Source organism: Eleutherodactylus coqui, chromosome 1 (assembly GCF_035609145.1).
Source record: "Eleutherodactylus coqui strain aEleCoq1 chromosome 1, aEleCoq1.hap1, whole genome shotgun sequence".
Lineage (NCBI taxonomy): Eukaryota > Metazoa > Chordata > Amphibia > Anura > Eleutherodactylidae > Eleutherodactylus > Eleutherodactylus coqui.
The window spans coordinates 55,280,902-55,294,638 of NC_089837.1; the positions used below are offsets into that span (position 1 = coordinate 55,280,902).

At 43.3% G+C, this 13,737-nt stretch overlaps 1 protein-coding gene across 2 annotated transcripts in view; it reads right to left on the bottom strand.

Annotated features, from left to right (window-relative positions):
• Nucleotides 1-7,602: 7,602 nt before the first annotated feature.
• The window catches only part of CLIC5 (chloride intracellular channel 5), a 150,497-nt gene continuing 144,362 nt past the window's right edge, over nucleotides 7,603-13,737 (bottom strand). For both annotated transcript variants that reach the window (XM_066596275.1, XM_066596284.1), the window contains exons 5-6: nucleotides 13,482-13,663; nucleotides 7,603-8,389 (exon numbers count right to left, since the gene is read on the bottom strand). In XM_066596275.1, coding sequence (XP_066452372.1) covers nucleotides 8,222-8,389; nucleotides 13,482-13,663 — 350 coding nt within the window. In that variant the 3' untranslated portion in view covers nucleotides 7,603-8,221. The remainder of the gene's footprint in view (nucleotides 8,390-13,481; nucleotides 13,664-13,737) is intronic.

Consider the following 13,737-nt stretch of genomic DNA (forward strand, 5'->3'; position numbering starts at 1 on the left):
CATTTTCTTATCCATCTAGTTCAGACCGACATGACAACTTCTACTGGATACAACCTGTCTCTTCAGAGGCTGCCACACATAATTCCTATGATAAACCTTTATAGTGCTACATATGACTTCCCTCAAATATTGTATAGCAATGCAATGCACAGTGCCTCCTGACTAATGAATTACAAGCTGCACTGTCCCCCTGTAATGAATAATGATCTGCACTGTCCTTGTGTAGTAAATAAAGGGGTATACTATAGTAGTCATAATGCTCCCTGTAATTGTAGCCAAAATGCCCACCAGAATAGTAGCTATAACGTCACCTGCAGCAGTCATAATGTTCCCTGTTCTAGCCATAACGCCCCTGTAATAGTAGCTAAAATGTCCCCTGGAACATTAGCCAAAATGCCCACTGCAATAGTAACCATAATGTCTCTTGTAGTAATAATTCTAATATCTCATGTAGTAGTATCCATATTGTCCCCTATAGAAGCCATATTGTCTCCTGTCATAGCCAAAATGCCCCATGTAATAGTAACCATAATGTCGCTTGTAGTAGTCCTTATGTCCCCTGCAGTAGCCATAATGTACCCTGTATGATCAGCCATAATGTCTTCTGTAGTAGTATTTATAATCTCCTCTGTAATATTAGCCATAATGTCCCTTGCAGTAGTCACAACGTCCACCATAATAAAATAACAAAGTCACTCACTTCCCCCATGGTTCCACGGTGCCTTCCGCTAACTTCAGTCCCCATCCTGCGGAATGCCTGCATCGCGTAGAATGCGTTGGGCAGCAGAGCAGAGAGCCCAGCGGGACTTAAATATGCTTTTTAATCCAAGTATGGCGCTGCTGATGACTTATCCTGAGAATACTGCAGATCACGACTAGTAAAAGTCCTGCAGAACCCCTTTAAGGAAATCTATCAACTAAATTTAGCATCTTAAACTAATCCCGCTCAAAGATGCAGGATAGACAATTCTAATGATAACTTTTCTTCTCTTCACAATGTCTCCAGTCCACTGAAATTGCCGTATTTGTGCCGCAGGTGCAGTATGCAAGTTAGCTCTAACTAGTCTGATGAGTGTTTCATTTACAGGAATGGTCCACACTCTCCCCCTCCAACATGCCCCTTGGCTCTTAATTAACATCTCCATCTCTCTTGAGCGAGAGAGGCCATATGGCATTATTTTGGCACATTGTATAACAGTATACCATTGGTGACACTAATAGACAATATTGCATACAGTGCCATCCAGCCTGGATTATAAGTCAACAAGAGTTTCAATCTTTCATCTTGTAAATTTTTAGCGAATTTCTGCAACACAAAAAAATGCTTTTTTTTTTCAAATTAACAGTAAAAAAATAGGAAAAAATGGGAAAAAAAAATCATTAATGTACTGCCCTCTAACGGTTCTACAAAGTAATGTTTTTTTTTGTATATAAGTTTTAATTGAGGCGTGATGTTAATAGGTCATTAATAAGGCAGCCGACACCTCTACTGTAGAAACAATTAGACCCTCATAAATCAGGCTGCAGATCTATCTGGAAGACTGCAGGGTAGAATAAAACAGACATGTAGGTTCTTTGTGTGTCTATGTCGTACCTTGATATTGGCACATACAATGAATACCACCTGGAGGGGGCTTATGATGAATAAGCTCATTCTCTCTCTCTCCCTGGCTACAGAATGTAAACCCAGGGCAAGAACAGGACTTGAGCCGGAGCCAAACGAGTGGGCCAAGAGGCTACATATGGAACTAGCAAATCACAGAGCCGTGAAGGATGTTAGTGATTTAAAGTTATGTATAGCAAAGTCCAAATGTTGAAAAGAATTCATAAATGGAAAGGTAAGTAAAAGGGGGGGAAAAGAGAGAATGACAGAGAAAGCTTCCCTCATTTTTTCTCTCCCCTCTCGATTTGCAGCGAGGGCCAAGCCAAGTTTCTGTCTCCTCTACTTTTGTGAGCACGGTTCAGATCTCAGCGTAAAACCTTTTTACGTGAGAAAGAGAATTATTGTGTCAGCCTTACTTTTTCTAATTTATTTCAAATCCATTTCTCCACAGGCTCTCATCCTCCAAAAGAGAAAAAAAAGTACAAAATAATAGAAAAACATAAAAGAAAATTTAAAAAAAGTAAAATAAACTGAAAAAAAGGCAAGAAACTAATTGCAATTATTAGGAGACTCGTAAATTACATCAGGTTGCTGAAATATGGTAAGTGATGTATATTGTTAGAGTTTTTGAACATATTCCTACACGGCGAATGTTCCTAAATCAGAACCCAGCTGGATTTATAGTAAATGACGGCTCAAGCTACTCTACAGTATGTGCAGAGAAAAAGAGGTGAAGAGAAAAGTATTTTAAAAGGCTTTTCCAGGACTTTAATATTGATGCTCTATGCTTAATATAGATCATCAATTTAAAGGGAACTTGTCTCTGCTGTCCAAACCACGGGCAATATGAAGCCATGATAGATACTGTGTTTCCCAGATAATAAGACCTACCCCGATAATAAGCCCTCCCTGAAAATAAGCCTTAGCTAACCTGCATTTAAAAAAAATCAATACTCACCTGGTTAGCGGGGTCCCGATGCCTTGCGATGGTCTCCGGTGGCGCTGTGGCAAGCTGCAATCTCCTCCGCGCTGACATCTCAGCTTCTTTCTAGTGACAGGGCTTTAAATACCCCGCCTCCAGCAAAGCGAGTGCTGTGATTGGATCGAGCGCCAGCCAATCACAGCCAGCACTTGATCATTCACAGCCATTCAGTGAATGACATCACTGAATGGCTGTGATTGGCTCATCGAGCTCCGGCTGTGATTGGCTGCCACTCAATCCAATCACAGTGCTCGCTTTGCTGGAGGTGGGGTATTCAAAGCCCTGTCACCAGAGAGAAGCTGAGATGTCAGCTGGGAGGACACATCAGTTTGCTGCAGCACGGCTGGAGACCATCGCGAGGCATCGGGACGCCGAGGAGCAGGTGAGTATAAGACCTCCACCCCGAAAATAAGACACTGTGCCTCTTTTGGGGCAAAAATGTATTTATTTTCGGGGAAACACGGTATGTCCATTGCCTCCATGTATGTATTATTCTGAAACGCTGCAGCGTCTCCAAATATACACACTTTGAAGTTTGACTCAGGGATGAGCTCAGAGTCAAAGAGGTGGGACATACTGGCTTCTCCTCGCCTGCAGTATGCAGATTGACAGCTCTCTCTCTATACACAAAGGCGAGAGAGCTGTCAGTGAGGGGCAATGGGCATAATTGTCCTGGGTTCCTGCTGCATGTGATTCATGGAATGGTAAAGTTGGAAGGGACCTCCAGGGTCATCTGGTCTACCCCCCTAGTCAATGCAAGAAGACAACAATGCATTGGCCAGGAATTGAACCCAAGTCAACTGCTTGGAAGGCAGCTATGCTCACCACTATACCACCAATGCTACATGAACAGACAGCATGAACACAGTGACAAGTTCATTTTAAAGATTGTGAGGGTCCGAATACCAAAACCTCTGGTGATCAGTTGTTTGAAGGGATTGTGATATGGTTCCCACTGCCTCTTCTTCTTGACTGTGTTGTCATTGTTCCTTAAACCTTTCTGCAGCTCAGTCCCATTCAAATAAATGGCAATGAGCTGCAATACAATGTGCAGTGGTGTACCTGGTATTCAATGAGCTGATTGGTGGAGGTGTTGGCAGTTGGACCTCTTTGATCTCACATTGATGGTCTATCCTAAAGATAGGCTGTCAGTATTATAGTACCAGTTATGTAAACTGGAATGTCACTCTTGTATCATTTCTTTGTCCAAATCGTAATGCAGTACTCATAGATTTCTATGGGGCACTACTATACCTCTATACACAGTAGCATATGGGTTCCATGCAGCACTGTATTCTTTACTGCAAGCCTCACGCTTATGGTGCCAGAACAGGCGAAGCAATGATCCCTTTTCTCACTAGGTACTTAATGGTAGCACCAGAACATTCCTGGAAGGATAATCCTAAACCACGCAATAGGGAATCGCTCAGCTTCCTCCATTCTTCACATCCACACACAGACCGATTAGGTAGAGTCTTTGCGTGGGCAGACTCTCACGAAAGGCTCAGACTGTCTCTCTCTCTCTCTTACCAAAGGCCAGAAGAAGCCAACCTAGACAACCCTTGCACTACACATATATACTTCGCAGTCACATGACATACAACATGATACATTTTCCAGACATGACCCAGACATTAACCCATTCAGTGCTGCAGAGGTGCAATACACATCAAATGCATTCACATTGAAGATACTGACAATACGATTGCATGAGACAAACACATTCAAACTTATGGAGGGGCCCCGGTGACTCTGGGCCACTACAACACCTCAAGCACACTACGATATTATAGCGCTGTACATCCTTCAAGCTAATATTGTAGAGCGGGATGATGGGGGCTTGGGCAGGAAAATGGCAAATGAAGTTCAATGTTGAAAAATGTAAGACTATGCACATGGGCAGGAGAAACGGATGTCACCAATATTCACTTAATGGGGTACCGCTGGGGAAAAGTGATATGGAAAAGGATCTGGGGGTATTAGTGGATAATAGACTAAACTGGAGTAACCAATGCCAGTCAGCTGCTGCAAAGGCAAATAAAGTCTTGGGGTGCATTAAAAGAGGTATAGGGGCGAAGGACGAGAACATTATCCTTCCATTATATAAGGCACTTGTCAGGCCTCACATGGAATATTGCGTACAATTCTGGTCACCGGTGCTCAGGAAAGATGTCACAGTGCTTGAGGGGGTTCAAAGAAGGGCAACTAAACTAATACATGGAATGACAGGACTGGAATACCCAGAGAGGCTATCCAAATTGGGACTATTTACTCTAGAAAAAAGAAGGTTAAGAGGCGACCAAATAACCATGTATAAGTACATGAGGGGACAATACAAGGATCTCTCCCATGATCTATTTACACCCAGGACCACGACGGTAACAAGAGGACATCCACTACGATTAGAGGAAAGTAGGTTTCATCACCAACATAGAAGGGGATTCTTTACTGTAAGAGCAGTTAGACTGTGGAACTCTCTACCGAAGGAAGTGGTGATGGCAAAATCCATAGAGGAGTTTAAAAGGGGACTTGATGTCTTTCTGGAGAAGAAGGATATTACAGGATATAAATCTTAGGTTAAGTGTCAATCCGGGTATACAGGCAGGTAGGAACTATTAGGGGTTGATCCAGGGAACAGTCTGATTGCCATTAAGGAGTCGGGAAGGAATTTTTTCCCCAAAAGGGCTAATTGGCTTCTGGCCTTGGGGTTTTTTGCCTGCCTCTGGATCAACACAGTAGGATAGACAGGCTGGACTAGATGGACAATGTCTTCATTCAGCCTTACATACTATGTTACTATGATAGTTAAAAGGGTTTTGGGGGGAAATACTGTCCTATCCTCAGGATCGGTGATCAATAGTTGATTAGCTGAGGCAGCCTTAGAATCAATGGAAGTTGCACCTGCACTACATAGGGGGTCAAAACAGCCGATTCCGCTGTGTGTTGCAGTGCTGACAGTTGGTGCCTAATCAGCTGATCGGCAGATCCCAGTTGATCAACTACTGATGACCTATCATGAAGGCAGGTCATCAATTTTTTCCCTTCATTGGGGAAAATTGGCTTCTACCTCATTGGGTATTTTTTTGCCTTTCTCTGGATCAACATTGGGAGGTAATAGGCATATGTCTTTTTTCGGCCTTACATGCTGTGCTACTATGGAATGAAAAAGAAGAAAGAAGTTCCAGGTGATATACTGTAAAAGAAAGGTGTATTTCCTATTTGGGTTTGTTTATGTAGGGGCTTCCTGTGCAAAAAAGATTGGTGTGAGGCCTGTTCCTGGACGTCTCACCCTGAATGTCCTGGAGGTGTTGGAGCGAGTGGAAAGTGAAAGACCCGTTGTAACTTCCCTGGTCACCCCATTCCTGAACTGCAGTCTCCGGAAGATCCAAGTTAAGCTGAGCTACACTAATGTATTGAAAGTTCCCGTTTGAAGAATACCTCTGGAGATGTCTTCAGTCCGACTCGCTAACAACCCATGCTGTTGGGAAATGCCTGTTACCATCTGTTTGCACGCTGCTTCCCGTTACCAGAAATGCTGGCATACTGCCCCTTGGAAAGCCCTGTGGATTCACCTCCACCAAGCAGTTGGGTACATATAGTTGAGGAGGCCTACTCCTTAGCCACCCTCCCAATATTATGGCACTTCTAGGAGCCCCTGCTGTACATCCCCATATGCCACTGATTTCATACACTGGATCTTGTGTATCTGGACTTTTCCAAAGTGCTTGATACTGTGCCGCATAAATGGTTGGTAAATAAAATGAGAATGCTTGGTCTGGGCGAGAATGTGTGTAAGTAACTGGTCAGTGATAGAAAGCAGAGAGTGGTTATAAATGGTACATACTATGATTGGGTCCCCGTTACTAGTGGGGTACCATAGGGGGCATTACTGTGCCCTTTCCTTTTTAACCCCTTAACACTACAGGACGTACATTTACGTTATGTAAGTTTGGGGTTTGTATGGAGGGGGATCCGGGGGGGGGGGGGGGGTCGATCACACTCCATACAATGCGGGTGCCAGCTGTTTCTTACAGTCGACACCTATCCTTAACAGCTCTGATCAGCAACGCAACTGATCACAGCTGTTTTAAATACCCTTTTAAATACCCCAATCGATGTTCGGGGAACTCGAACACCCCACCACCACCGCAATAAGATTACAGTGTTGCCAGGGCCGCCATTGCAGATTGCCTATCATGCCATATGTGTATGTATATATAGCCAGCTTCTGTTCTGACCATAGAGGTGTATGTAGAAGTTCCAATTGCACAGGGCCCACCCTTCCCACCAACCTTGGGCCCATGTACCATGTATAATACTGGTGCCTTCCTATGTGGCAGAGGGGCCTTTCAGCTTCATCATGCACTAGGGCTGTGCCGGCATCAGCACCCGGCAAAACCAGGCAGGAGCAAAGTGACACCTTGTTAATTACTAGGGTGACACAGCGAGGCCTATAAATTACTAAGGTTACACCGAGAGGCCTATAAATTACTAAGGTGACACAGTGGGGGCCTATAAATTACTAAGGTGACACAGCAGGGGCCTTTAAATTACTAAGGGAACACAGCAGGACCTATAAATTACTAAGGGGACACATGGACATTGCTGTCTATTAATTACTAAGGGGACAAAACAGGGACTATAAATTACTAAGAGGCCACAGTGGGGCCTATAAATCACTAATAGGGCAGAGCAGGACCTATACATTACTAAGGGAGCACAGCAAGGCATATACATTACTATGGGGCACAGTGGGGCTTATAAATTACTAATAGAGCACAATGATGCATATAAATTATTAGGGGGCACGGAAAGGCCTATAAATTACTAAGTGGGCAACTGTGACTCTGTTGCCAGAGAACCCATATAAACCTGGAGCCAGCCCTACACCAAAGCAGGGGATAGCTGCTAACTCTGCACTCCCTATAGCTGTACCCATTCAGAGATCGGTTACAATGAAGCCTCTAATATTCTGTCTCTATCCTACCCCGTACAAGGAATACAATTAGAACAAAAATAGTTGAAACTGAATTTATTAGGTCTTCATATACTGCAATTTAACCAAGAAGGCACAAACCTTTTTAAAAAAAGATAATGAATGCCTATAAACGGATTCTACAAGCCTCGTCTATGCCAGAACTTTCCCTTAAGGTCTTGAAAAAAAATCCAAAAAACAAGTAATAAGATATAGACCACTCTGATGGAATCGCAGAATATCCTAGAATTAATACTCTAGCAGTAGATGTAAAGAGTAGCGCTGAATCATATATATATATATATTATACAATTAACTATGATATAATACATTTTATAAATCACCTGTAAAGAAATGAGCTTACATTACAAAAATACTTTTATATAGTTTAGCGAGAATTGCCTTCAATCTAGGATGGAAATCATGGGTGGTCTCGGTATCATTGTCTTTCATTTTATGATGATCAAAGGAAATTGTTTGAGGATTTCCCTTAGAAATTAGAATTGGATGATGGCTATGCTGGTGGATAGGTTATAGCGGTGGTGTATCTGGAAGCTAAGATAATGATGTGATGGTCAAACAGAAGGAGGTCCATCCTAGGGCAACCAAGAGAGTAGTCTTTGTGAAGGAGAATACTATATTTGGTGGCATGCTTCGGCTGTTAGGACTTGGATAGCCTCTTTGCTACATCAGCGTAGGCCAGCTCTGTTTCTTTGTCCGCAGCGCATGTGTTGGTAAATTCGTCTCTGGCATAGGCGTTCTTCAGATATCTCCACACGCCCGACATTTCTGCTGGGATTTCGTAGTTGCGATACTTCTTGGCCACAATCTGGAAAGACATAAGCATCATGTTTTTACTCCACCCACAATACTCATACCACACAGCATTAAAGGGGTATTTCCATCTCAAACTCAGGGTATGACATAGAAGTCTGATAGATGTGGGTCCAAGCTTTGGGACCTGCACCTTTCTCGAGATCTGGCCTTTCATTGTTTTGTCCAGACTATATGGGATGGCCAGTGGTAGTCAAGAGTATGGAAACAGCCAAGTTGGCCGTCTTACACTGTCTCCGTAACTCTAGAAGTAAGTGGGAAGTATAGAAACAGTGCAGCATAACGAGCTATTTCCACGGGTGGTTAGAAGTATGGAAACAGCCAAGTGGGTCGACTTATGCTGTTTCCGTAACTCACCTAGCAGTAAATCAGCTCCCACACTTACAAAAACAGCATAGTGCAACCCGCTTATCTGTTACCGCACCCTTGACCCCTCTGGCCACAGGGTACACAAGAAAAATTTTATCCCCACAGGACAGGGGATAACTTATTGGTCGGTGGGGGTCTCACAGCTGTTCCCACTCCTCCTTACTGCGGGATTACTGCACCCTCCACAGTGAGGAGGAGACTGAATAGAGCGCTGGTCACAAAAGGTTGCGAACGCTCCATTCACTTTCAATAGGACTGCGGAGATAGTCGAACAGCAAGCATTCAGGTATTTCAGTCAGCCCAACTGAAAAGAATAGAGCATCAGCCGTACATGCACTTCCAGCACTCCATTCATCCTGATGTCACTGCAAGGACAGAAGCAACTCCCACAATGACAGACAGAGGGGCACACGGCAAACCCGTTCTCAAGATCAGCAGGAGTCTCAACAGTGAAATCCCCACTAATCAGCCAGAAGGCAGACCACCCAACCATAATGGGAGCAGAGACAGCATTGAATGTTTTTTTCTACATTCACCACTAGGGGGAGCTCCCTGTATAAAGTGATGTTGAATAGTGGCTAAAGAAATCCATATGCACTGAGCTCTCTCTAGTGGTAAATACAGGCAGTCAGATTTTCATCATTTACTGTGTGAACTTTAGTAATGGATTTGGAGATCACTGGGAGAGATCTACCAATGCCCCTTTAGCAGTTGTCAGACCTAAACACATTATATAATATGGTGTATGCACTAAACAAGATATTTAGGAACACTTTTGGTTACGTCTATGTTTTTAAACATCCTTTTTCTTATTGTATCTCCCAAAGACAAGTTGATGTTGCGGTGGGAACCACTGAAAAACTACTGATTTCCTCTGCAATATTGAGGGCTAGTAAAATCAACAGGCATCCGTTGACTTCAATAGCGACCGATGGTGGTCCACATCTACAGTAAGTGCCGAGTCAGACAACTCCTCTTAATAGCGTCTCTTACACTACATGTGCACTTGCTTTTTCTATTTTTACACACATCGTAGAATTCTCCAGAGATTTCCATTTCCTAAATGTATCCAGGTCAACTGTATTTATAAAATAAGGGATGGGGGTGAACAGAGAACTGACCTGGGTGGTCCTAACCAGAATAAACACTTAAACATGTCACAAATCATATTTATTATTTGGCTAAGAAAATAGAAATGCTGGAATAAATGAAGTGTTTAATAATCCGCCCCGTACCACTGGTGAAAGCAAACATAGTTAACGCTTTAAGGTGAAGAGCCTGCAACCTGAGTATACTTTCAACCCTCATTAATTTGTCTGAGTCCCTCCGTTCTCCCTTTTTTAACACTCCCTCAACCACAGGCTGTAGTATAACCTTCAACTTGACACCTCCGGCTCTGCTATGTCCATAAATTCCCCACCTTTACCACTGTGACTCCCCTCAGATTCCTCCTAATGTAAAATCATTAGCCGCTGCTACTTGACAATGAAAAGCTCGGTCTACTATATCCCTATCACATGTTTGCAAACACCTCCACAGCCTGGTTCCCATGGTTCTCTGTAGTTACGAATGTGATTTCTAAGACACCGGATACGGCAACATGTTGTAGGTTGCAGTTTTGTTTGGGTGTAAGCAGAGACGGAACGTGAAGCTGCTTCCAATGAAAAATCTGCAACGTGTCACTAAGTACGAGGGGGCGCTGATAAGTCTTTCGCTTTGCAATCTTCATTTGTTTTTGCATTGCTGAAAGTTGTACTATTTAGAAGTTCAATCCTTTGTGAGCAAATTTTGGCATTATCTCATGTGCCATTCTTATGTTATGCAGGTTTGAAGGCAACATGGCAGCAGATGTCATTGCAAAGGAGATCAGAGCAGCGATGAAGTTCCTAATTCTGAAAGGTATGTCAAACAAAGATATTCATGATGCAAACATCAGGTGACAAGTGCTCTTCATACTCCATAGTGAAAAATTGGGTTGACAGATTTAAAACCAGCCACTTCAACACCAACAACGAAGACTTTTCTTGGAGACCTCCAGTGTTGATCGTTCCGCAAACCGTAGATGCCATCCATGATGTGATTCTGGAAGTTCGGCGAATTTCTTCTAAGATGATAGCTGAGGCTTTGAACATTTCGGAGAAAGAGTTGGGTCTATAATTCACAGTCATCTGGACATGAGTATGATGTCTGCCAGGTGGGTCCTGAAATGTCAGTAGACCAATAGAGTGCCCAAGTGCAAGCCTCCTGGGAAAACCTGCAGCGTTTTCGGCAGGATGCTGATGCTTTCTACTGGTGTAATGGATGAGATTTGGGGTTTTATGTCTGATCCTGAGTCAAAAAAACAGTCAAAAGAATGGAGATACAGTGGTTCTTCATATCCAAACAAGTTCAAAGTGCAGAAGTTCGCATTCAAAGTGACGGTGTCTGTCTTTTGGGATAAAGATGGGATGCTGTTTGTGGAATATCATCCAAAGGGGTCTACTATCACAGCTGTGTATTACACAACACATCTGGATAAATTGGAGACACTGACGCCTAAAAGTTGCGGAAAGTTGACCCAAGAGGTCATGTTCTTGCATGACAATGCCTCGTCCCACACAGCGGCTATCACCCAGAGAAAACTGGCTGACATGGGTTTCGAGGTACTGGATCATCCTCCACATTTACCTGATCTGGCCCCTTTGGACCATCATCTGTTGTCTAATTTGAAGAATCACCTTTAGAGGACCAAATCTGCCTTCATTTCTAATGCAATTGCAGTGTCTTGGTTTGCTGCCCAACAAAAGGAAGTCTATCTGGATGGATTGAAAAAGTTGCAACACTGCAGTCAGAATTGCATTAGTATCTGAGGGGACTATGTAAAATAACTGAAATTTCATTGTTCCATTTCATTTATTTTTGTGATCAAAGCCAAGGACCTATCAGCACCCCCTTGTATAATGCTTCATTCATAGTAGTGGTCTCCTCATATGGGAATGACAGAAATAATAGTCATAGGACCTGTGTGCAATCGTATGCTCTGCACCTATTATAGTTATAGCCCTTGGTGGAAGGGTATGCAGGCCTGTGTTTTATGCCATAGTGTTTTTATTTTCTAGTTACTTTAATGTGCTATGGGTGGTCCACCTCATGGTGGTTTTAATTTGGTTATGCCCATTCCCATATGGCATTGAGGAAGTACGACTCCAGGTGCTATGATTGATGGGGTACAACATGGCAATTTTTCTTCTAAAAAGTGTGAGAAAGTATCAGCATAGAATTAGCCACTAGGTCCTCATGTGGACCTAGTGGCTAATTCTATCAATAGGGGCACCTAAGTAGAAGGATGTGGGCCCACCTAAGTAGAATGATGTATACCTTGTGAGTGGAGGGCAAGATTGTAGCAGTGTGCTAAGAAGAGGGTAACCAGTCGCCAGGCCTGGCTGAATGTGTACCATGTTATGTTCTGTGCATCTTCCCCTGCAAGAGAGTCTCCCCGTAAGAAGATAAGGTACCTTTACACAGAACAGCTATCGGCCAAATAATTGCTCTTAAGAGTGATATCAAAGATAGTTGTTCAGGGTAAACATGGCCACCAATAGTGCTGGTTGATCCAAAGGCATCTGGTGTAAAGTCACCGTCGTTTAGTACTTGAATGACTTGTGAACTTATGGAGATCCCGTCTAGGAGTTATATCTCTCTCAGCAAACAACTAATGAGCAATCATCGCTCCGTGTAAAAATGAACGACTGTTGTTTGTACGCCTCAACGACTATCCGAAGATAATTGCTCATGTAAAGATACGTTTAATGAGTCGGGTTATTCGGAACATTTGCAGCAGAGAAAGGATCTTGAAGGTGCTTGCGACTAAGCTATAAGAAGTCAGATATGACAGACTATGTACTTGGATACTTGAATGGTAGCTGCAAGGTAAACTCTGACCTGAGAGCAAAGCAGGTTTTAAGGAGACTCTACTAGACAAAGGCTATAGTTACCCCCCGTAGCAGGGTAGGATTGCCAACCCTGATGACACAGAGGAGATACCACCATTACCATCGTTGTCGCACTTGTAAGTTTTAGTGCTTCTGTAATGTTTACTAGCCTGGCCCTCTCTTGTAGAGATCCTGAGTGCAGCACTGCAATACTGCTAGATTGCGGCTTATGAAGCGTTTGTTATACTATTGTTTTATCAGTAAGATTAAGTTCACGTTTATTACTGCCTCTGGAGATTCCTTCAGGACCATTTGCATATGTATATGTAAACAGGCCACAACATTCTTCCAAACATTTTGGAACACAGAAGCTGTAGAAAGGCGATGATGACCATGCCCCCACCTCTGCATTACCAAGGTTTTCCCCCACCCCTGCATTACCCAGGTATGCCCTCACCTCTATATTACCTAGGTATGCCCCCACCTCTGTATTACCCATGTATGCGCCCACCTTTACATTACCCAGGTATGCCCCCACCTCTACATTATCCAAGTATGCCGCCCCTCTGCATTACCCAGGTATGCCCCCACCTCTACATTACCCAGGCTTGCCCCACCTCTGTATTACCCAAGTTTCCTCCCCCTCTGCATTACCCAGCTATGCCCCCACCTCTACATTACCCAGGTGTGGCTATTTCAATGTTCATTCTTAATGGGTTCTCTACAGTTTTTAGCTTAGACAAAAAGTAGCTTCCATTAATGCTTTTACTAACTCCAGGAGTGAGGCTAATTTTGGTACAATCTTACCTTGACCACATGAAGCTTTGGTAGAAGATTGCAGTCAGCAAGTGTCAATTCGTCTCCATCCAGGAATTTCCTTCTGGAAACTTTTTCTTCCTCTCGGCAGTTGGCATCAATCTCCTCGGTGAGGGGTGTGTTAAGATAATCGTCCATTTTTTTCAGCGCTTTCGTCAACCCTTTCTCTAGAACTATTGGAAAAAAAATAGAAAGAAAACCAAAATGTCACTATAACAAGCAATCTCAGTGCTTATCCATATTCACC